The sequence below is a fragment of the Scyliorhinus torazame genome, chromosome 9, assembly GCF_047496885.1.
Source record: "Scyliorhinus torazame isolate Kashiwa2021f chromosome 9, sScyTor2.1, whole genome shotgun sequence".
NCBI lineage: Eukaryota > Metazoa > Chordata > Chondrichthyes > Carcharhiniformes > Scyliorhinidae > Scyliorhinus > Scyliorhinus torazame.
In genome coordinates this window covers 59,973,532-59,996,035 of record NC_092715.1, presented here as the reverse complement: position 1 = coordinate 59,996,035, position 22,504 = coordinate 59,973,532, and the positions used below count along the sequence as shown (strand labels likewise).

Here is a 22,504-nt window from a genome sequence, read left to right as displayed (position 1 = left end):
ACATAGAGGCCTCTGAAACAGATGGATGTTGTAGCCAAAAGTGCAGCTTTTAGTGTTCAGCTGTTTTTACAGGGACAGTGTATGAATGCTCGCGGGAGGGAGAAATACGTCATTGGTATAAGTTACAGTCTGTATTACACACCTACTGACTGCCAATGGGGATTTGTGATTTTTTTAATTATAAAAAAAAAAAAATTTTTATTAAGGTTTTCACAGAATATCAATACCAAAATGAAAAAGGAACCCAACAGGGTTAAATACAGTCAAAAAACAACCCTCCATACCCCCCTCCCCCCGTACATAAATAATAAATTAACACCCCGACTTAACACAAAGCCAACATAGCAAATATATACACACCCTCCGATCCCCCAGTGTAAATAAACATATATAAAGTAACCCCCCCCCTCCCCCGAGTTGCTGCTGCCACTGACCAATGTCTACCATTCTGCCAGGAAGTCGAAGAACGGTTGCCACCGCCTGAAGAACCCTTGTACCGACCCACTCGAGGCGAATTTCACCCTCTCCAACTTAATAAACTCCGCCATATCGCTGATCCAGGATTCCACGCTTGGGGGCCTCGCTTCCTTCCACTGAAGAAGAATCCTCCGCCGGGCTACCAGGAACGCAAAGGCCAGAATACCGGCCTCTTTCGCCTCCTGCACTCCCGGCTCCTCTGCCACCCCAAATATTGCGAGCCCCCAGCACGGTTTGACCCTGGAACCTACCACCATCGACACCGTCCTCGCTACGCCCTTCCAAAATTCCTCCAGCGCTGGGCATGCCCAGAACATATGGGTGTGGTTTGCTGGGCTCCCTGAACACCTAACACACCTGTCCTCACCCCCAAAAAACCGGCTCATCCTTGTCCCGGTCATATGTGCCCTATGCTGCACCTTAAGCTGTATGAGGCTGAGCCTCGCACACGAAGATGAAGAGTTCACCCTCCCTAGGGCATCTGCCCACATCCCTTTCTTGATATCCTCTCCCAAGTCCTCCTCCCACTTACCTTTCACCTCCACCACCGAGGCCTCCTCCTCCTCCTGCACCACCTGGTAAGTTTCCGAGATCTTCCCCTCTCCCGCCCACCTCCCCGAGAGCACCCTGTCTTGTACTGTGTGTGGCAGCAGCCGTGGGAATTCCACCACCTGCCGCCTGGCAAATGCCCTTACCTGTAAGTACCTGAAGGTGTTCCCCGGGGAGAGCCCGTACTTCTCCTCCAACTCACCCAGGCTTGCGAGCTTCCCGTCCACAAACAGGTCTCCCAACCTTCGTATCCCTGCCCTGTGCCACCCCGAAAACCCTCCATCTGTTCTCCCTGGGACGAACCGGTGGTTCCCCCCGTATTGGGGTCCACACCGAGGCCCTAACTTCCCCCCTGTGCCGCCTCCACTGCCCCCAGAGTTTGAGGGCAGCCGCCACTACCAGGCTCGTGGTATACCTCCTTGGAGGGAGTGGCAGCGGCGCCGTTGCCAGCGCCCCCAGACTCGTACCCACAAGGGACGGCGTCTCCAACCTCTTCCATGCAGCCCACTCCCCCTCTATCACCCACTTGCGCACCATCGTCGCATTGGCGGCCCAGTAGTACCCACAGAGGTTGGGCAGCGCCAGCCCCCCCTATCTCTACTCTGCTCCAGGAACACCCTTCTCACCCTCTGAGTCCCTCGCGCTCACACAAACTCCATTATGCTCCTGTTGACCCGCCTAAAAAAGGCCTTCGGGATAAACACTGGGAGGCACTGGAACAGGAACAAAAACCTTGGGAGCACCGTCATTTTGACTGACTGCACCCTACCCGCCAAGGACAGCGGCAACGCGTCCCACCTCTTGAACTCCTCCTCCATTTGCTCCACCAGCCTTGTGAAATTAAGCCTATTCAGGGGCCCCCAGCTCCTGGCCACCTCGACCCCCAAATACCTGAAGCTCCTCTCCGCTCTTTTTAGTGAAAGCTCGCCAATCCCCCTCTCCTGGTCCTCTGGGTGAACCCCATGTTGAGCTTGTACCCCGAGAAATCCCCGAATTTCCTGAGGATCCTCATTACCTCCAGCATCCCCCCCACCGGGTCCACTACCTATAACAGCAAGTTGTCCGGATAGAGCAACACCCTATGCTCCTCCCCACCCTGCACCAACCCCCTCCAGTTCCTTGACTCCCTCAGTGCCATAGCAAGGGGTTCAATCGCCAGGGGGGATAGGGGACACCCCTGCCTCGTCCCTCGGTGCAACCAAAAGTACTCAGACCTCCTCCTGTTTGTGGCCACACTCGCCATCGGGACCTCGTACAACAGCCTGACCCACCCGACTAACCCCTCCCCAAACCTCTTCACCTCACACAGGTACCCCCACTCTACCCTTTCGAAGGCTTTCTCAACGTCCATCGCCACCACTATCTCCGCCTCCCCCTCCCTCGCCGGCATCATTATAATGTTCAGAAGCCTGCGCACATTCGCATTCAGCTGCCTCCCCTTCACGAACTCCGTCTGGTCTTCGTGGATGACCTGCGGCACACAATCCTCAATCCTCGTGGGTAAGACCTTCGCCAGCATCTTGGCATCTACGTTTAACAACGAAATCGGCCTGTAAGACCCACACTGCAGGAGATCCTTGTCCCGCTTCAGGATCAGTGCCCGGGACATGGTCGGGGGCAAAGCCCCCCCCCCCCCCTCCTTGCCTCATTAAAGGTCCTAACTAGCAACGGGCCCAACAGGTCCATATATTTTTCATAGAATTCGACTGGGAAACCGTCAGGCCCCGGTGCCTTCCCCGCCTGCATGCTCCCTATCTCTTTGGTCAGCTCCTCCAGCCCAATTGGGGTCCCCAATCCCGCCACCAGTCCCTCCGCCACCTTCGGAAACCTCAATTGGTCCAGAAAGCGGCCCATCCCTCCCTCCCTCCAGTGGGGCCTCTGACCGATACAATTCCTCAAAAGTCCCTGAAGACCCCATTGATACCAACCCCACTCCACACCACACTCTCTCCCCTGTCCTTAACTCCCCTGATCTCCCTAGTTGCGTCCCGCTTCCGAAGCTGATGCACCAGCATCCAGCTTGCCTTTTCCCCATACTCCTAAATCGCCCCCTGGGCCTTCCTCCACTGCACCTCCGCCTTCCTGGTGGTCACCAGGTCGAATTCGGCCTGGAGGCTGCGCCTCTTCCTCAATAGTCCTTCCTCAGGTACCTCCGCATACCTCCTGTCTACCCTCACCATCTCCCCCACCAGCCTCTCCTTCTCCCTCTTCTCCCTCGTCTCCTTGTGGGCCCTAATGGAGATCAGCACTCCCCTAACCAGCGCCTCCCATACATTCCCCACTCTGACCTCCCCGTTATCGTTGGCCTCCAGGTACCTATCTATGCTTCCTCGGACCCGCTCGCTCACCTCGTCCGCCAACAGCCCCACCTCCAAACGCCACAACGGTCGCTGGTCCCTCTCCTCCCCCCAGCTCTAAATCCACCCAATGCGGGGCGTGATCCAAAATGGCTATCACCGAGTACTCCGTATCCTCTACTCTCGCTATCAGCGCCCTGCTGAAAATAAAAAAGTCGATCCAGGAATAAGCCTTATGGACATGTGAGGAGAATGAAAATTCCCTGGCCCCCGGCCTTGCAAATCTCCAAGGGTCCACCCCTCCCATCTGGTCCATAAACCCCCTCAGCACCTTAGCCGCCGCCGGCTTCTGACCCGTCTTAGACCTGAAGCAATCCAGTGCCGGATCCAACACTGTGTTAAAGTCTCCCCCCATTATCAGGCCCCCCACTTCCATAACTGGGATCCGACCCAACATGCGCCGCATAAAACCCGCATCGTCCCAGTTCGGGGCATACACATTGACCAGTTCCACCCTCTCTCCCTGCAGCTTACCACTAACCATTACGTACCTACCGCCATTGTCTGCCACAATGCCCGACGCCTCGAACGACACCTTCTTTCCCACCAAGATCGCCACCCCTCGATTTTTGGCACCCAGCCCCGAATGAAACACCTGACCTACCCACCCTTTCCTCAATCTTACCTGGTCTGCCACCTTCAGGTGTGTCTCCTGGAGCATGACCACATCCGCCTCCAGCCCCTTCAGGTGCGCAAACACGCTGGCCCGCTTGACCGGCCCGTTCAGTCCCCCTTACATTCCAGGTTATCAGCCGGATCAGGGGGCTACCCGCCCCCTCCCCCGCCGACTAGCCATAACCTCTCCTCGGCCAGCCACGCGCCCGCACCCCACGCCCGGCCCGTTCCCCACGGCGGCAGACCCCTGTCTCGACCCCCCCCCCTCCACTCGCTCCAACTCCCCCTTGACCATAGCAGCAGTAACTCTATTCTTTTTCCACAGGCTCTCCACCTCCCCCTTCCATCCCAAGCGTGGGAAACAACCCTTGCTTCCTTGCCCCGACCCTGCCCCCTTCAGTCTTCAGCGTGGGAAAAAGCCCGCGCTTACCACCTACACGGCCCCGCTATCTTTGACGCAGCTCCTTTTACAGGCCCAGTCCCCTCAACCCCGACTCGGGCCTCCCCCTCCCCCTCAGGGCCCCATCACACTGCCGGCCATCCACCCCTGTTCCATTTGCTTACCCCGCTCCAAGAGCCCCCCCGACCAACCCAGCCAAAACAGTGCCCAACCCGCCCTAACCACCATCACCAAACCAGAAAGAAAACAAAACGAGCAAAGGACCCCCCCCTCAAAAAGTAACATATCGACCGCAATCCCCAAACGCCCATCCCGACCCTCAACCTGTGTCCAACTTCTCGGCCGGAACAAAGGCCCACGCCTCCTCTGGAGACTCAAAATAATGGTGCCAGTCCTTGTAAGTGACCCACAGTTGCGCCGGCTGCAACATGCCAAACTTCACCCCCTTCCTGTGCAGCACCGCCTTCGCTCAATTGTACCCGGCCCCCCTCTTCGCCACCTCCGCACTCCAGTCCTGGTATATTCGAACCTCCGCGTTCTCCCACCTGCTGCTCCTCTCCTTCTTGGCCCACCTGAGCGCACACTCCCGATCAGCGAACCGATGGAACCTCACCAGCACCGCCCGCGGCGGCTCGTTAGCCTTGGGCCTCCTCACCTGCACTCTATGGGGCCCCTTCCAGCTCCAGCGGCCCCTGGAAGGACCCTGCTCCCATCAGCGAGTTCAACATGGTGACCACATAGGCCCCCACGTCCAGCCCCTCCGGGAGGCCCAGAATCCGCAAGTTCTTCCGCCTCGACCGATTCTCCATCTCCTCGAACTGCTGCTGCCATTTCTTGTGGAACACCTCGTGCGCCTCCACCTTTACCACCAGGCCTAAGATCTCGTCCTCGTTGTCGGAGATCTTTTGTCGGGCCTCGCGGATCGGCGGCCCCTGGGCCGTCTTTGTCTCCAGCAGCTTATCGATAGAAGCCTTCATCGGCTCAAGCAGGTCCGCTTTAATCTCCCTAAAGCAGCGCTGGATAACCTCCTGTTGCTCCTGCGCCCACTGCATCCACGCTGCCTGGTCCCCGCCCGCCGCCATTTTGTTCTTCCCTCGTACCTTCTTCGAGTTCACCACCAATTTTTTAGTCGCCCCACTCCTGGTAAAAGCCATACTGTCGGGGAACTATTGTACTCTCCTTCCCACAGCGGGAAACGTCGAAAAAATGCCGTTGGGGACCCTGAAAAGAGCCCAAAAGTCTGTTTTTTGCGGGAGCTGCCGAATGTGCGACTTAGCTCCGCATAGCTGCAACCGGAAGTCTCGGGTTTGTGATTTTTATGGACAGATATTTTTATGTACATTTTTAGTTTGTAACCATCATTTCTACTTCAGTCATTGCACTAATTTCTATATGCATTTCTATTCCATATAGTGATCATATTTCATTCCAAAAAAGAAAGACCAGATTCTGGAATTTGGGACAGTTTTGCATTAAAGACTTGTAGCCACTCGTGAGGTTAAAATTGTTCGACCATTTTCCAGTTCTGAACCAAACAGGTTGTGAAGAAGAGCTTTTCAGCTACTCTGCTCAGTTCTGGCCTACGCTGTGCGGAGTCTGCACGCTGTGTGCGTGGGTTTCCTCCGGGTGCTCAGTGTTCCTCCCACAGTCCAAAGATGTGCAGGTTAGGTGGATTGGCCATTCTAAATTGCCCTTGGTGTCCAAAATTGCCCTTAGTGTTGGGTGGGGTTACTGGGTTATGGGGTTAGGGTGGAGGTGTGGACTTGGGTAGGGTGCTCTTTCCAGGAGCCGGTGCAGACTTGATGTTCCGAATGGCCGGCGTCCTTCTGTAAATTCTATGATTCTAATTCTATGCCTTAATGCTCTGTTGTAAATATCCATTATTGTGACTAGAAATGCAGCTGAACAATACAATAAAATGGCTGACGGCATTGAATAGTATAAAGTTTATGGGCCTTGAGAACATTCCAGCAATAGTGCTGAAGACTTATGCTCCGGAATAGCCATACCAAAGCCAAGTTGTTCCAGTACAAGTGAAACACTGGAATCTATGTCACAATGTGGAAAATTGCCTGGTATGTCCTGTCCACAAAAAGCAGGACAATTACTGTGCATTATTCTAGACTACATCTCCAAGGAATAGTACAGTGCTATCAACTAATACTTACTCAACTATAACCTACTCATTGATGCTCAGTTTGGGATCCACCAAGGCAATTTTGCGCTTGACCTCATTACGCCCTTGGTCCACATATAAACAAAAGAGATGAACTGGTGAGGTGAGAGCGTCTGTCTTGACATTGAGATAGCATTTGGCGCAATGTGGCATAAAGGAGCCCGAGGAAAACTCGTGGAAATGCAAATCAGGGGGTAACTCTCCACTGATTGGAGTCATGGCTAACACAAACAAAGATGGTTGTAGTTGTTGGAGGTCAATCATCCAAGTCCCAGGACATCAAGCAGGAGTTCCTCAGGATAGTAACCTAGGCCCAAACATCTTCAGTTGCTTCATCATTGTCCTGCTCTCTATCTCCAAGGTCATAATGCAATCATTAATGAATATGATTACTTATGTTCAGTACCATTTGCGACTTCTCCAACACCAAAGCAGTCTATGTTCATATGTAGCAAGACCTAGACAACATTCAGACTTGGGCTAATAATTGACAAATAACAATTGCACACCATAAGTGACAAAAAATGACTATCTCCAGCAAGAGAGAATGGAACCATCTCTCCTTGACATTGAATGATTATCTTCACTGATTCCCCCACCATCAGTATCCTGGGGATTACCATTGATCAGAAAATGAACTAGGCCAGCTGTATAAATACTGTAGCTCCAAGAGCAGGTCAAAGGCTGGGATACTGTGGCAAACAACGCATCTCCTGACTCTCAAAAGTCTGTCAACCATCTATAAGACAGTCAGGAGAGTGATGGAATACTCACCACTTGCCTGAATAATGTGCAGCTCCAATAACATTGAAGAAGTTTGGCACCGTCCAGGACCAGGCAGTCCACTTGATTAGCACCGCACCCAGCATCTTAAACAGCCTCTCCTCCACCACCAATGCGCAGTTGCGGCAGGTTGTACTATCTGCAAGATGCACTGCAGCATCTCATCAAGGTTCCTTCGACAGCACTTTCCAAACCCACATCCTGTTATGGGCCAGTGTTTAGAGAACCCCAAAGTGTATCATGGAGTTCCCCTGACCCACAACTGTTAATAAATTGGGGTATGGGGAGCACACGGCCCACTCTACAGGTGTGGTACAGCAGAAATGGAAAAGTATTTTTTTAAAGCAAAACAAAGTTTATTCTATGAACTCAAATTAACTTTTTTAAAACATAGTGAACATCTTAGCAACCATTGATTCAAGTACAACCCCCAAAGAATACAACACTAATTAATCCTTTAAGCTTCCCAAACAACATCCAGAAGACAGAAGAAACGCCTTTCAACAGAAGCACATTAGGTTTACGTTCACTACTGAGAACATTTATAATTCTGAATTCACCAAATGATCAAGAGATAGTCTTTTGATGGCAGAGAGAACAGCAGTACACCTGCTTGGTCTGGCTTCAGCGCCACCACTGAAAACAAAACTTAAACACACCCTGCAGCAAACAGCCTAAAACAAAAGTAAAAAGCTGACACAGCCCAGCTCCACCCCCTCTCTGACACCACTGCAGTAATAAACACCCATTTCTTAAAGGTACTCTCACATGACAATCATCTTTAGAAGAACAAGGATGTGGGCAGCACGGTGGCGCAGTGGTTAGTGCTGCTGCCTCATGGCACCGAGATCCCAGGTTCGATCCCAGCTCTGGGACACTGTCCGTGTGGAGTTTGCACATTCTCCCCTTGTTTACCCCACAGCCCAAAGGTGTGCAGGCTAGGTGGATTGGCAACGTTAAATTGCCCCTTAATTGGAAAAAATGAATTGGGTACTCTAAATTATTATTATTTTTTTTTAAAAGAACAAGGATTGTAGAGGCATGGGAACACCGTTACCTGGAATTTCCCCTCCAAGCCTCAGACCATGTTGACTTGGAAATATACAGCATGATCTGGACAGGTTGGGCGAGTGGGCAAATCAATGGCAAATGCAGTATAATTTGGATAAGTGTGAGGTTATTTACTTTGGAAGCAAAACAGGAAGGCAGATTACTACCTGAATGGTTGTAAATTGGGAGAGGGGAGTGAGCAGCGGGACTTGGGTGTCCTTGTGCACCAGTCGCTGAAGGTAAAGATGCAGCAGGCGGTAAAGAAGGCTAGTGGTACGTTGGCCTTGATTGCGAGAGGTTTCGCGTATAGACGCAGGGATGTGTTACTGCAATTATACAGCGCCCTGGTGAGGCACCTGGTCTATTGAAAATGAAATGAAAATAGCTTATTGTCACAAGTAGGCTTCAATGAAGTTACTGTGAAAAGCCCCTAGTCGCAACATTCCGGCGCCTGTTCGGGGAGGTTGGTACGTGAATTGAACCATGCTGCTGGCCTGCCCTGGTCTGCTTTAAAAGCCAGCTATTTAGCCCAGTGTGCTAAACCAGCCCCTCGTGTGCAGTTTTGGTCTCCTTCTCTGAAGGAGGATGTTCTTGCTCTCGAGCAGTGCAGCAAAGGTTTACCAGACTGATTCCAGGGATGGCAGGACTGTCATGAGGAGAGATTGACTCGGTTGGGATTGTTCTCACTGGAGTTCAGAAGAATGAACTCCAGTGAGAACTCATAGAGGCTTATAACATTTTTAGTGGTACTAGACAGGGGAGATGCAGGGAAGATGTTTCCAATGATGGGTGTGTCCAGAACCAGGGGTCACAGTCTGAGGATTCCGGGTAAACCACTTCGGACAGAGATGAGGAGACATTTCTTCACCCAAAGAGTGGTGAACCTGTGGAATTCATTACCACAGGAAGTAGTTGTTGCTAAAACTTTGAATATATTCAAGATGCGGCTGGATATAGCACTTGGGGAGAATGGAATCAAAGGTTATGGGGCAGAAAGCAGGATTAGGCTATTGAGTTGGATGATCAGCCATGATCGTGATGGAATGGCGGAGCAGGCTCAAAGGGCCAAAAGGCCTCCTCCTGCTCCTATCTTCTATGTATCTATGTCTATTGCTGTTCCTTCACAGCTGAGGCAAAATCCTGGAACTCCCTACCTAGCATCTTACCTACATCACATGGACTACAGCAGCTCACCACCACCTTCTCAAGGGAAATTGGAGATGCGCAATAAAGGTTGGCCTGGCCAGTGATGCATTCCATGAAAGAATAATGAAATAATGCATTTTCACAAGCGAAGTCACATAGCGCCTTGTAACAATGTGTGCACCTTGAAGAGTTAAAAACATCCAAGAAAAATCCTGCTTGGCAGTTAACAAACATGCAGGTTTGACAAAAGATTCAGTACTAAAAAAGTGATTTTTGCAATGTTTTACTTCCGATATAAAACCATTGTTTTTTTTAATTGCCATTCACCTTTGTTATTATCCAGCTGGATAATAACAAATATTATTTTAAAGCATCACTGGAGGACTGACTTGCACCACAACCTGGAAGTTACTAATAGTAATAATCTGTCACAAAGTTCTTATGCGTCATTCTTGCTGATGGAGGATTGAGAAGAATTGCATTGCGACAAAGATTTCAGATTTTAAAGTTAACTTTGTGATATATCGTTACATGCTTGCAGATCATTTACACAAATGGCTCCATTGAAATGGTTCAAATTAGAATCAGATATTAATACATGTCTGTTCTCACTTTTACCCCTCTCACTTTTACCCCATCAGTTGGAATAGTTCAATAATTTCAATTCGTGAAGCCAAAGTGATTCCCAAAACCAATGAAATGGAATGGAAAAATAAATATATTTGTGTTGAAGGTATGTAATAAATGTACCTGTATGACTAATGTATATCATTTATTTGCTTAGCTAAGTGCTTCTGGTGTCTTTTAGAAAGGATTTTCTGTTTTTATAAATTTTTACATTTTCTTTTTCCAGTGAGTGATTTTCTGCAGTCACGTTCCACCAGAATAAAGGTTTCCCAAGATAAGATCATCTGAACCATTTCCCAACAAAAGTGGATGTTTGAATCTAGATGCAGGCATCTACCCCATGTTGATCCTGTGCATCCCAGCCTTGATAATTTTGAACTGAGATGTTGAAAATGATGTGAACTATAAACTTTGCCAGGTTTTAAATAAGGAGGTGGAATAATTTGCTGTTATATTCTTGTGATTGGTCTGCAATGAATGAATTCAATTTCATTCAAAACCGGATGAAATTCACCAGGTTCTATTGCTGTTGTAGATACATGTGAAGCATGAACATACTGCACAGCAAAATCAGCTCCACTCATTTCCAAAAGTATGCTGTCTTGACTAGCTCATGAAGAGCGGTGTCAAAGTTTGCACAAAATAGGGAGTATTTTTCATTCTTTAGCAGACCAAAGGAAGACCTTGGTTTTGACATATTTCTTGATCTCGGCTTGTCTTATAAATTAGACTTTTTACCAAGAGGCTTTCAAAAGAAGTCACAAGTGCCGCTGAAAACCTGCAAGAGGGAAATTGCCTCTGCATTCTTGATTGGACAAATAGAGAAATCTATTTGTTAAATAAAATTCCCCTTTTAATACAGCTTGCATATATTTGTTATAGTTATCATCTGAGAGTATAAAACTTACTTCTGCTACCAAATGAAAGTTGTCATGCAATATTTTGTTTTGTCCTTACAAACTGAACCAAATGAGATCTTACCCAGTGTTAACTAGGCCTGTCTGGTAAGAGATTGATGTGGAGACGCCGGTGGTGGACTGGGGTGAGCACAGGAAGAAGTCTTACAACACCAGGTTAAAGTCCAACCGGTTTGTTTCAAATCACTGAGGAAGGAGCAGTGCTCCGAAACTCAAAACAAACCTATTGGACTTTAACCTGATGATGTAGGACTTCTTACTGGTAAGAGATTAATGAGTACACAAGGCCATAAGACATAGGAGCAGAATTAGGCTATTTTGCTCCGCCGTTCAATCATGGCTGATATGTTTCTCATCCCCATCCTCCTGCCTTCTCTCCATAACCCCTGATCCCCTTATTAATCAAGAACCTATCTATCTTTGTCTTAAAGACACTCAGTGACTTGGCCCCTACAGCCTTATGCGGCAATGAGTTTCACAGATTCACCACTCTCTGGCTGAAGAAATTCCTCATGTTTTAAAGGATCGTCCCTTCAGTTTGAGGCTGTGCCCTCGGGTTTTAGTTTCTCCTACTAGTGGAAGCATCCTCTCCACGTTCACTATCTCGGCCTCTCAGTATTCTGCAAGTTACAATTAGATCCTCCCTCATCCTTCTAAACTCCATCGGGTACAGACCTAGAGTCCTCAACCGCTCCTCATATGACAAGTCCTTCATTTTAGGGATCATGTGAACCTCTGGACCCTCCAAGACCAGCACATCCTTCCTTGGATATCGGGCCCCAAAACTGCTCACAATATTCCAAATGGCGTCTGACCGGAGCCTCCTACAGCTTAGAGTACATCCTTGCTCTTGTATTCTAGCCCTCTCGACATTAATGCTGACATTGCATTTGTGTTCCTGACTACCAACTGATCATGCATGTTAACCTCAAGAGACCCTTGAACTAGGACTCCTAAGTCCCTTTGTGCTTCTGATTTCCGAAGCATTTTCCCAGCTAGAAAATAGTTTATACCTCTTCTTCTTGCCATAACCTCACTTTTCTACATTGTATTCCATCTGCCACTTCTTTACTACCTCTCCAAGCCTATCCATGTCCTTCTGCATCATCTCTGCATCCTTAACAAAACCTGTCCTTCTACATATCTTTATATCATCTGCAAACGTAGCAACAATGCCCTCAGTTCCTTCTTCCAGATCATGAATGTATTTCGTGAATAGCTGTGGTCCCAACACTGCCCCATGTGGAACAACATTAGGTGCCGGTTGCTATACTGAAAATGACTCCTTTATCCCCCCCCTTCTGCCAGTCAGCCAATCTCTATCCATGCCAGTACCTTGCCTCTAATATCATGGGCTCTTAGCAGCCTCCTGTACGGTACCTTGTCAAAGGCTTTCTGGAAATCCGAGTAGGTCACGTCCACTTGCTCTCCTTTGTCTAACTTCCTCGTTACCTCCTCAAAGAATTCTAATAGATTAATCAGGCATGACCTCTCCTTGACGAATCCACGCTGACTCGGTTCTATTTTATAATGCACTTCTAAGTTCTCCGTAATCTCACCTTTAATAATAGACTCTAAAATCTTACCAAAAATCCTGCCCCCTAAGGGTTCCTTCCCCTTTCGTTCCTTCATCAAGTCTGCCCCATCACACAATACCAAATCCAGAATTGCTGGTTTCCTTAGTGGGCTCTATCACAAGCTGCTCCAAAAAAACATCTTATGGACATTCCCATATTCCTTTTCTTGGGATCCACTACCAATCTGATTTTCCCTGTCCGTCTGCATATTGAAGTCCCCATTATTGTAATGTTGCGCCTCTCCTGATTTATTTTCTGCCCCATATCCTGACTACTGCTAGGGGGCCTGTACATAACTCCCATCAGGGTCTTTTTTCAACTCTATCCACCCAAATTCTGCTCCTTCCGACCCTATATTGCTTTTTGCTATCGATTTAGTTCATTTGTCACGGACAATGCAACCCTACTCCCTCTACCCATCTGCCTGTCCTATCAATAGGACATATATCCTTGGATATTTAGATCCCAGCCCTGATCACCTTGCAGCCACGTCTGTGTGATGCCCACAACACCATACCTGACAATTTCAATGTGCGCAAAGAGCTCAATTTTCCTTGTTTTGTATACTCCACACATTTGGGTACAGCACCCTTAGTCCTGAGTTGACTGCCCCCTTCTCATCATTGTCCTATTTTTTTTTTTTTGCTGTGTCTGAAGTTAGATTCTTGCCGCTTTCTATACTCTGCTTTATTACGTGTTCTGGAAACTTTACTAACCTCTTGGCCCCTAACCTGTTTAAAGTCTTCATCATTAACCTGCAATCTCACCACCTCGTTTAATTTTAATTTTCTAATTTTCCATACAACTGAACCCCACCCCCCACTATTTAGCTTAATGTAAGTCACGGAACAAGACCCCAATCCCAATGGACTTTCCTAGTTAAACACCTGGGTTCCATTACACTGCAAGCAATGAGAATCATTTTCTGTAAACAAGAGGCAACTAGAGCACATAAATGAGTGACTGACACCACCTGAACCCCAGTAGGTACCTGTCCAGACCTGAATTCATAATAACAATTTGGATATATTTAACAGCTTTAGCGTAGTAAAATATCCCAAGGCACTTCTCAGGAGAGCAATCAGACAAAAATTAATAGTCGCAGAAGGGGATACATTACTAGGACTGTTCATAACATATTCTATTTATACAGTGTCTTTAGTGTAATAAACCAGACCAGGTGCTTCAGAGTTTGATCGTCAGAGTGGATGGATGGATTTGTTTATTATCGCGTGTACCGAGGTACAGTGAAAAGCATTTTTCTGCCAGCAGCTCAAACCGATCATTTAGTACATGAAAAGAAAAGAAAATACATAATAGGGCAGCACAAGGTATACATAGGGCAGCACAAGGTACACGATGTAAATACATTTCCACCGGCATCGGGTGAAGCTTATAGGAGTGTAGTATTAATCAGGTCAGTCCATAAGAGGGTCGTTTAGGAATCTGGTAACAGCGGGGAAGAAGCTGTTTTTGAATCTTTCCGTGTGTGTTCTCAGACTTTTATATCTCCTGCCCGATGGAAGAAGTTGGAAGAGTGAATAAGCCGAGTGGGAGGGGTCTTTGATTATGCTGCCCGCTTACCCAAGGCAATGGGAGGTGTAGATAGAGTCAATGGATGGGAGGCACGTTCGTGTGATGGACTGGGCGGTTGCCACGACTCTGAAGTTTCTTGCGGTCTCTAGGCAATATCAGTAGGATCTATGGCCAAAAGTTTAGTTAAATCGGGAAGTGTTCAAGATCCGTCTTAAAGTAGGAGAGGTAGAAAATTATAGTGAGGATTAAGACCTAGGCAGTTGAAAGCAAGAGCATCAATAGTTGTGCAATTAAAATTGGAGATGCTCAAATAGTGCAGGTATTTCAGAAGGATGAGGCTGGAGGAGATTATAATGTCATGAAGGGATTTGAAAAAGAGGGTGTGAATTTTGAAACTAAGTTAATGTCTCTCAACAATGTTTGATGTAGGTTCCATCAAAATTAAGAAAACTTGTTCATAATAGCAGCCTTCTGTTTCATAAGACAATGATTTGCACTGTGGTGGTCAGCTGTGTTCAGCATCACTTGGTGTGGCTCAGATGCCCCACTCTGGCATGGTAGTCATTTGCTGCAGAGGAAGATAGTGGGCTGAGAAGGTGCAAGGTTCGTTGGCCTCTTTTTATTTTTTTTTCTCTGGGCTTTTTTTTTTCTCTGGGCTTTCTTCTTGACAAGCTTAGCTTTTTATTTCTCTTTGCCTCTTCTAATGCCCTTCCAAACAGCCAGCCATCAGAGGACTTGGCTGTCAGCGACTGTCTCCCAGTTTTCAGGGTCAATATCCACCATCTTTGTATCTCGTTTGCAGGCATCCTTGTAGCAGAGGTATGGAAGCTCAGGAGGTCATGACCAAATGGCCAGTTCCCTCTGCAGAAGGTCTTTGGGCAGATAGCCAAGATCCATCTGATGAATGTGGCCGAACCAGCACAGATATCGTTGGCTTAGCAATGAGTATATGCTGATGGAATTAGCACACTCCTGCACCTCTGAGTTGGTGACATTGTCATGCTAAGAAATGCTGAGGGTATGTCTGAGACAGCGATGGTGGAAACTGTTCAGCCGTTCCTTCTGCCGAACACATGTTGTCCAGGCTTCCCTACTGTAGCAGAGTGTGCTGAGAACACAGGCTTGGCAGACTCTGTTTTGTGTTCTTATGTTTGTGTTCTTGTGTTCCCCGGAGCGGAGAAACTACGTCGTCGTCTTCACAGCCTTCAACACGTCATTGATGACGATGAACATCTTGCCAAGGTCATCCCCACACCCCCACTACTTGCCTTCAAACAACCGCGCAACCTCAAACGAACCATTGTTTGCAGCAAACTACCCAGTCTTCAGAACAGTGACCACGACACCACACAACCCTGTCATGGCAATCTCTGCAAGACGTGCCAGATCATCGACATGGATACCACTATTACACGTGAGAACACCACCCACCAGGTACGCGGTACATACTCGTGTGACTCTGCCAACGTTGTCTACCTCATACGCTGCAGGAAAGGATGTCCCGAAGCGTGGTACATTGGCGAGACCATGCAGACGCTGCGACAACGAATGAAGGACATCGCGCAACAATCACCAGGCAGGAATGTTCCCTTCCAGTCGGGGAACACTTCAGCAGTCAAGGGCATTCAGCCTCTGATCGCCGGGCAAGCGTTCTCCAAGGCGGCCTTCAGGACCCGCGACAACGCAGAATCGCCGAGCAGAAACTTATAGCCAAGTTCCGCACACATGAGTGCGGCCTCAACCGGGACCTGGGATTCACGTCTCATTACATTCATCCCCCACCAAATGGCCTGCAAAATCCTACCAACTGTCCTGGCTTGATACAATTCACACCTCTTTAACCTGGGGTTACCCCATCTCTGGATCTGTAAGGATTTAATCACCTGCTAATGGTCGCATTCCTAGCATTGTTTGGCATCTTTGAATTTGTCTATATATGTGTTTCTGGAACAGACCTCTTCATTCACCTGAGGAAGGAGCAGCGCTCCGAAAGCTAGTGACATCGAAACAAACCTATTGGACTTTAACCTGGTGTTGTAAGACTTCGTATTGTGTTCTTAGGTTGCTGTTATTCAAAGCACTCTCGCTCAGCTTGGACATACTGGCTGCAGCTTTTTTGATGCGTGTGTTTATTTTAGCATCAGGTAGCAGAAAGCTGGTGAGTGTGGAGCCTAGATATGTGAAGCTGTCAATAACCCCCAGAATCACATTGCCAAAACTGATATAGCAACATCCTGGACCAAGGCATTTGTCGTCTTGATGTGATGCAAACGTCACACTCTTTACAGACATGAGGGAGTTTGTCCATTGGCCACTGAAGGTGTTCCTCGGTATGGAATATTGGTGCGGCATCATTGATGTAGAGCAACTCTGATTAGGACTTGCTGCACTTTTGTCTTGGATCTCGGGAAGGATCAGTTCTGGTTGGTAAGTAGTAGATGATCCGAAGGCATATGACAGAGCAAAGGAAAGAATATTGCAAAGTGTGCCGGTGCCAGGACAAAACCCTATTTGACTGGACTGTGCATCTCAAGGGTTCCAATGTTGCCCATCATAGCTGATTTTACCTTTCATGCCCTCATGGAAAGAGGAAATTACACTGAAGAGCTTCAGTGGGCTGCCAATTTTCTTCAAATGCTTCAATAGATTGTCTCTGCTCACATGGTCAAATGCATTGGTGAGATTGATAAAGCAATATGAAGTGGCCTCCTTTGTTCATGGCATTTCCCTTACAATTGCTGAACTGAGAAGATTATGTTGATTGTAATCTTCCAGTCCGAAGCTATACTAGATGTTTTTAGCCAAGATCTGCAGTCTCACAAGGGCAGTGTTGACCAAGAGCCTCGCTCCAGTCAATCGGCGCCAAAGAAGAACCAGGCCTTGACGTTGATCATTATGAAGTGCTTTGAGAGGTTGGTCATGAGGCATATTAACTGCATACTCCCGGAATGCCTAGATCCACTGCAATTCGCGTACTGCCACAACGGGTCCACAGCAGACGCCATCTCCCTGGCCCTACCCTCATCCCTGGAGCATCTCGACAACAAGGACTCCTACGTCAAACTCCAATTCATTGACTTTAGCTCTGCCTTCAACACCATAATCCCAGCCAAGCTCATATCAAAGCTCCAAAACCTAGGACTTGGCTCTTCACTCTGCAACTGGATCCTCGACTTTCTGACCCATAGACCACAATCAGTAAGGATAAACAACAACACCTCCACAATAGTCCTCAATACTGGGGCCCCGCAAGGCTGCGTCCTTAGCCCCCTACTATACTCCCTATAGACGCACACAACTGTGTGGCAAAATTGGGCTCCAACTCCATCTACACGTTTGCTTATGACACGAACGTGGTGGGTCGGATCTCGAACAAAGATGAGTCAGAATACAGGAGGGAGATGGAGAACTCTGTGGAGTGGCGTAACGACAACAATCTCTCCCTCAATGTCAGCAAAGCTAAGGAGCTGGTCATTGACTTCAGGAAGCAAAGTATCGTACACACCCCTGTCTGCATCAATGGTGCTGAGGTGGAGATGGTTGACAGCGTCAAATCGAGGTGTTCACATCAACAATTTGTCCTGGTCCACCCATGTCGACGCTACAACCAAGAAAGCACAACGGCATCTGTACTTTCTCAGGAAACTAAGGAAATTCGGCATGTCCACATTGACTTACCAATTTTTACAGATGCACCATAGAAAGCATCCTATCTGGCTGCATCATAGCCTGGAATGGCAACTGCTCAGCCCAAGACCGTGAGAAACTACAGAGTCGTGAACACAGCCCACTCCATCAAGCGAACCATCTTCCACCCATTGACTCTGTCTACACCTCCCGCTGCCTTGGGAAAGCGGGCAGAATAATCAAAGACCCCTCCCTTCTGGCTTATTCACTCTTCCAATTCTTCCATCGGGAGATATAAAAGTCTGAGAACACGCACTAACCGATTCAAAAACAGCTTCCCTGCTGTTACCAGACCCCTAAATGACTCTTCTATGGACTGAACTGACCTCTTCACAAATCTTCTCTACTGAGTAGTACTGCACTCCTGTATGCTTCACCCGATCCCTGTGTATTTAGTGTATGTACATTTTGTATTTATGTATGCCCTATGTTTTTTTTCATCTCTGGAATGATCTGTCTGTATTGCACACAGAACAATTCTTTTCACTGTACCTCAGTACACGTGACAAAAAAGAAATCCAATTCAATTGGATGGACACAACTTTATCTTTAAAATCAAATCACATCTTTATTTAATATAATTCAAATCATGCACTGCATTGAAAACACAAAGGATTCTACCTTCCTTTGCAACCACAACAAGTTCACAAGTATATGTTAAACTGTTCATCCGTATCGAACATCTTTAGAGGATATCACTACCCAATTGCACTTGGCAGGCACAAGTGGGAATTGGACTCAGTCCTCGAGCTGGAGTCTTGATGCTTCTTTCTTGTGCGATGTTGTTCCTCAAGGTTACACTGATAATCTCTTTGTCTCTCTTTCATATACAGATTTTACAGAGATTGACCTCATGCTTCTAGTCATACACTCACAGGATAACACTAATCAATCAATGACTTTGAGTCACAAATGTTCGTCGTGACTCACTCAGGTTGTATTTCTTCACAGGAACACAACATACGGGACTGCATTCAATCATTCTCTGTCCAAGGCACAGAAACCGTCTTTGTCCAATCAGCTCCTGTGCTCATTCCCTGACTTCATAGTGTTCTTCATTGCAGACTCCCACTGTTTATGCAGCTTATGCTGATACAGAGTTAGTCTTTTTAACACCAGGTTTTACTGGTGGCTTCATTTTGCTGGTGCCTTTACGAATATCCATCAGGCTATAGTGTCCCTTGTTACTTGGCTATATTTCCCAGAATGCTTAGGGCCAGGGCTACAACAATATGGCAGACATTTCCCATAATGCTCAGCAGGGAGATGCCGCAATAATTGTTCTATTTGCTAAGGTTGCCCTTGTTCTTGTATAGTATCTCAATATTTGCATCACACACATCTTGGGGCACTGCCCATTCACTAGAAGAGACAGAAATTTGTGGAAATGCTGCGGAAGTGCTGATTTCCCACACTTGCTGAGCTCCGTCAGGATAGCAGCAGCACCTGGAACTTTGCTCATGGCAAGTGAGTCAACAGCTTTGCTAAATTTCTACTGTGTTCGATGTCCAACTCTGACATGACAGGCTTTCTGTGGTATCTAGAGCTTCATCGTTCTCTGTGGAGCACAACTCAAGGTAGTGCTCCACCCATCTCTCCAACTGTTTACTGCAGTCAGTAATGACCTCCACTGTCTTTGTCTTCAATAGAGAATTTTTCTTTGCTGATGACCCTGTTGCCTTCATATATGACCCAAGCACTCCCTATGTCATAACTTCTCAATATTCTGGCACAGCAGTCATTGACATCCTGCCTAGCAGTCTGTTGGACCTTTGAGTGGCTCTTGGTGCATCCAGAGTCATCCCGCTCTGAACTCTTGTAATTAATGAGAGTGGACCGTTTGGCTTCAATGACTGGTTCCATCACTGTAATGTTGACCTCGAACCAGTTAGCATTTTTTTCACTCTTGCTTCCCAAATGTTAAGAGTGCAGTTGTACCGTTTCACCTCTGCACTGTGGAAATGCTGGAGCGCGCATCTGTTCAATCGAGTCGAGAAACTGTTGTTTTTTATCTGGGTATGCATTATTGCTGATTATTGATTTCTGCTTTGAATTAAAAAGCTTCAAGGGTTGCATCCTAACCCCGGTCCAGCGCACCATAAAGTGATCTGTATCATAGTCAGTAATGTGGTAGTTGTGTGTTGAGAATGTTGTTCAGAATCATGGCAAGTTGCACTTATGTATTTTCCTTTTATTTTCTTTCTAATGATCTGTTTGAGCTGCTTGCAGAAAAATACTTTCCACTGTACCTTGGTACACGTGACAATAATCAAATCCAATAATGATCAGTTCCAGCTGTGCCGTAAAGCTAGATCTTGATGTTTCCAGGGCATCTAATGAATTAGTTTGTTCTAAAAGAAGGTCTTAATTACACACAGTTTCTGGTAGCAGCAAAGCTCAAGTCATCTCTGTCCGTTTTGTTTTATCTTTTCAAGGACATTAAGGCCATGGCTCTTGTTCCAGATCATTTGTTTATGCCTGTCTATGCAAAAAGTGTTTGTAAAACAATGAAATAATGTGTTCGGCTCAGTGTCTATTTTTTGACATTGCAGAACCTTTTGACAGAACAAACACAGCTCGAGCTGTCCATGAAAAATGCAAGTTTGACATGATCAAAAAGGAGTTTATCCAGGTAAAATCTAAAAAGATTGGGAATTTTTTTAATATACATTATATACATACAATTTATTTTAAGATTAAAACGATGATGATTTCATCTTAATGGAATATGTTGGACCTATTCAAATTCTGAAACAAATAAATATAAAGCATAACTTCTTCTATGTAAGGCTACCATCAAAATATAATCATTCTTAATCCAAAATCAGGGAACAAGTGCTTTGGAGAAATGATAGATGTGGATTTATATAGCACCTTTAATGACCACTGGATGTCTATTTAATGTGCTAAATTTTCACTACACAGTAAATAAGCAGGTGTGAATAAAAAGTCAGTAGCTGCTTCCAGTTATATTAGAACCAATCCATACAAAACAAAGTACTTATGACTATCTTCAGGGTATTAGCTGCTGAATAAGACCAATTTACATTACTAAAAACTATTATACAGAAAGGTTTCAAACCACTTGGTGTTTTCAGCTTTGGGCAGAACAGAAACTGGACTGAAGAAATTGAAACAAACCTGGGAGGCAAATGTCTATCAGTCCTTGGAGAACAAGGAAGATTAGGACTGAAATATAAGATGCTTGAAAAACTCAGCAGGTCTGGCAGCATCAGTGAAGAGAGAAATAGACTTAACATTTCAAGTCCGTATGATTTTCCAGGAAGATTAGGAATTGGGCAGTACAACGAAAGGTGGATGAAAAGATCAATGGTGGAAATTATGAAGCTACTTTGTAAAGGGATTAAATTCAGTGCCTTACCCAGAAATTGCCAGATTGGTGAGGAAGTTTCCTTAGCTGGGCAGTCTGGAAATCAGGGCTTCTGTCTTGGAAGTAAGAAGCCCTGATCAGACAAATAAAATGTGCACTTTTCCACCAATCTTCTGATGGAGGATCATTCACATTCAAGCCAATGCAGCAAACCTTGTAGGGAGCAGCTTGGAGAATCCACCTAGAAACTGCACCCCTTTTTTTCCAGAACCAGCTGCCATATTATGGTAAGTGGCGTTTAAATGTGCCAAAGATGCTTTGAAATCGGCTAGGGAGTTAGGATAAAGTGTCAAGTAGGTAGATGAGTCGGGATGGTCCAATTGAGTGGTGGGGTAGTCAGTTCAAGTTGGGGGTAAGGGGGCCAGTTGGGGGTTCGAGTGAGTCACAGTGGGTAGCTGTAGAGGGTTCAGTTTGAGTGATTGCAGGGGAGGGGGATCAGTTGTATAGGTACTCGGGTGTTAAGATTAGGTTTTTTCCTAACATTTCCTGGTAACTATCAAGATAAGAAGCAAGAACCATCTGAAGTCTCTGATTCTTAACTAAAGAGTTGAAGATTTTTCCAGAGCGTCTTGGGAGCAGGGGGATTGTCCATCAGAAGTTCAAACATCTGGGGCAGTTCCCATGGAGGAATTGCATTGGGAATTCCGAGAGGCCGCAGAGCATCTTCGGGATCCATTCGGTCTCCAACTATCCAGAGACCAAATGATTTGGGTCAATGGGTCAGCTATTTTAGACTGAGATAAAGGGAAGTTTCTTCATACAAAGGAATTTCATACCCCAAAAAACTGTGAATGAGTATATTGAAGTCAGCGATCGATACGTTTTTAGATATTAAAGGAATCAAACTGTGAGAATTGCGTGGAAAGTAGAGTTCACTTATCAATTATGATTTTATTGATTGACAGACAGGCTTGAAGGACCTAGTGATCTATTCATACTCCTATTTTGGATATTCCTATGTCATTATTTCCTTTTTGTATTGTGAATCGAACGGGCATCCAGTTATTTACTCCTAGGTCGTTTTCATTTTCTGCTCCTGATCCATCTTGAGACTGTTAACTGCAAACAGTTTTTCTCTCCTTTCAGTGCAAGCCTGAGCACTTTTTCCAGATCGGGGATTTGTAGGCACAAACTTGTAACATTCTTTATTAAAACACATTTCACTCAAATGTCTGTTTGCACTGTACATCCCCTGGGTCACATATCAGTTTCCTCA

The 22,504-nt window shown here is 46.6% G+C and overlaps 1 protein-coding gene across 2 annotated transcripts in view; it reads left to right on the top strand.

Annotated features, from left to right (window-relative positions):
* tent2 (terminal nucleotidyltransferase 2) overlaps positions 1-22,504 on the top strand; it is a 159,502-nt gene that overhangs the window by 92,768 nt on the left and 44,230 nt on the right. For both annotated transcript variants that reach the window (XM_072515989.1, XM_072515990.1), the window contains 2 exons: positions 10,195-10,286; positions 20,450-20,529. In XM_072515989.1, coding sequence (XP_072372090.1) covers positions 10,195-10,286; positions 20,450-20,529 — 172 coding nt within the window. The remainder of the gene's footprint in view (positions 1-10,194; positions 10,287-20,449; positions 20,530-22,504) is intronic.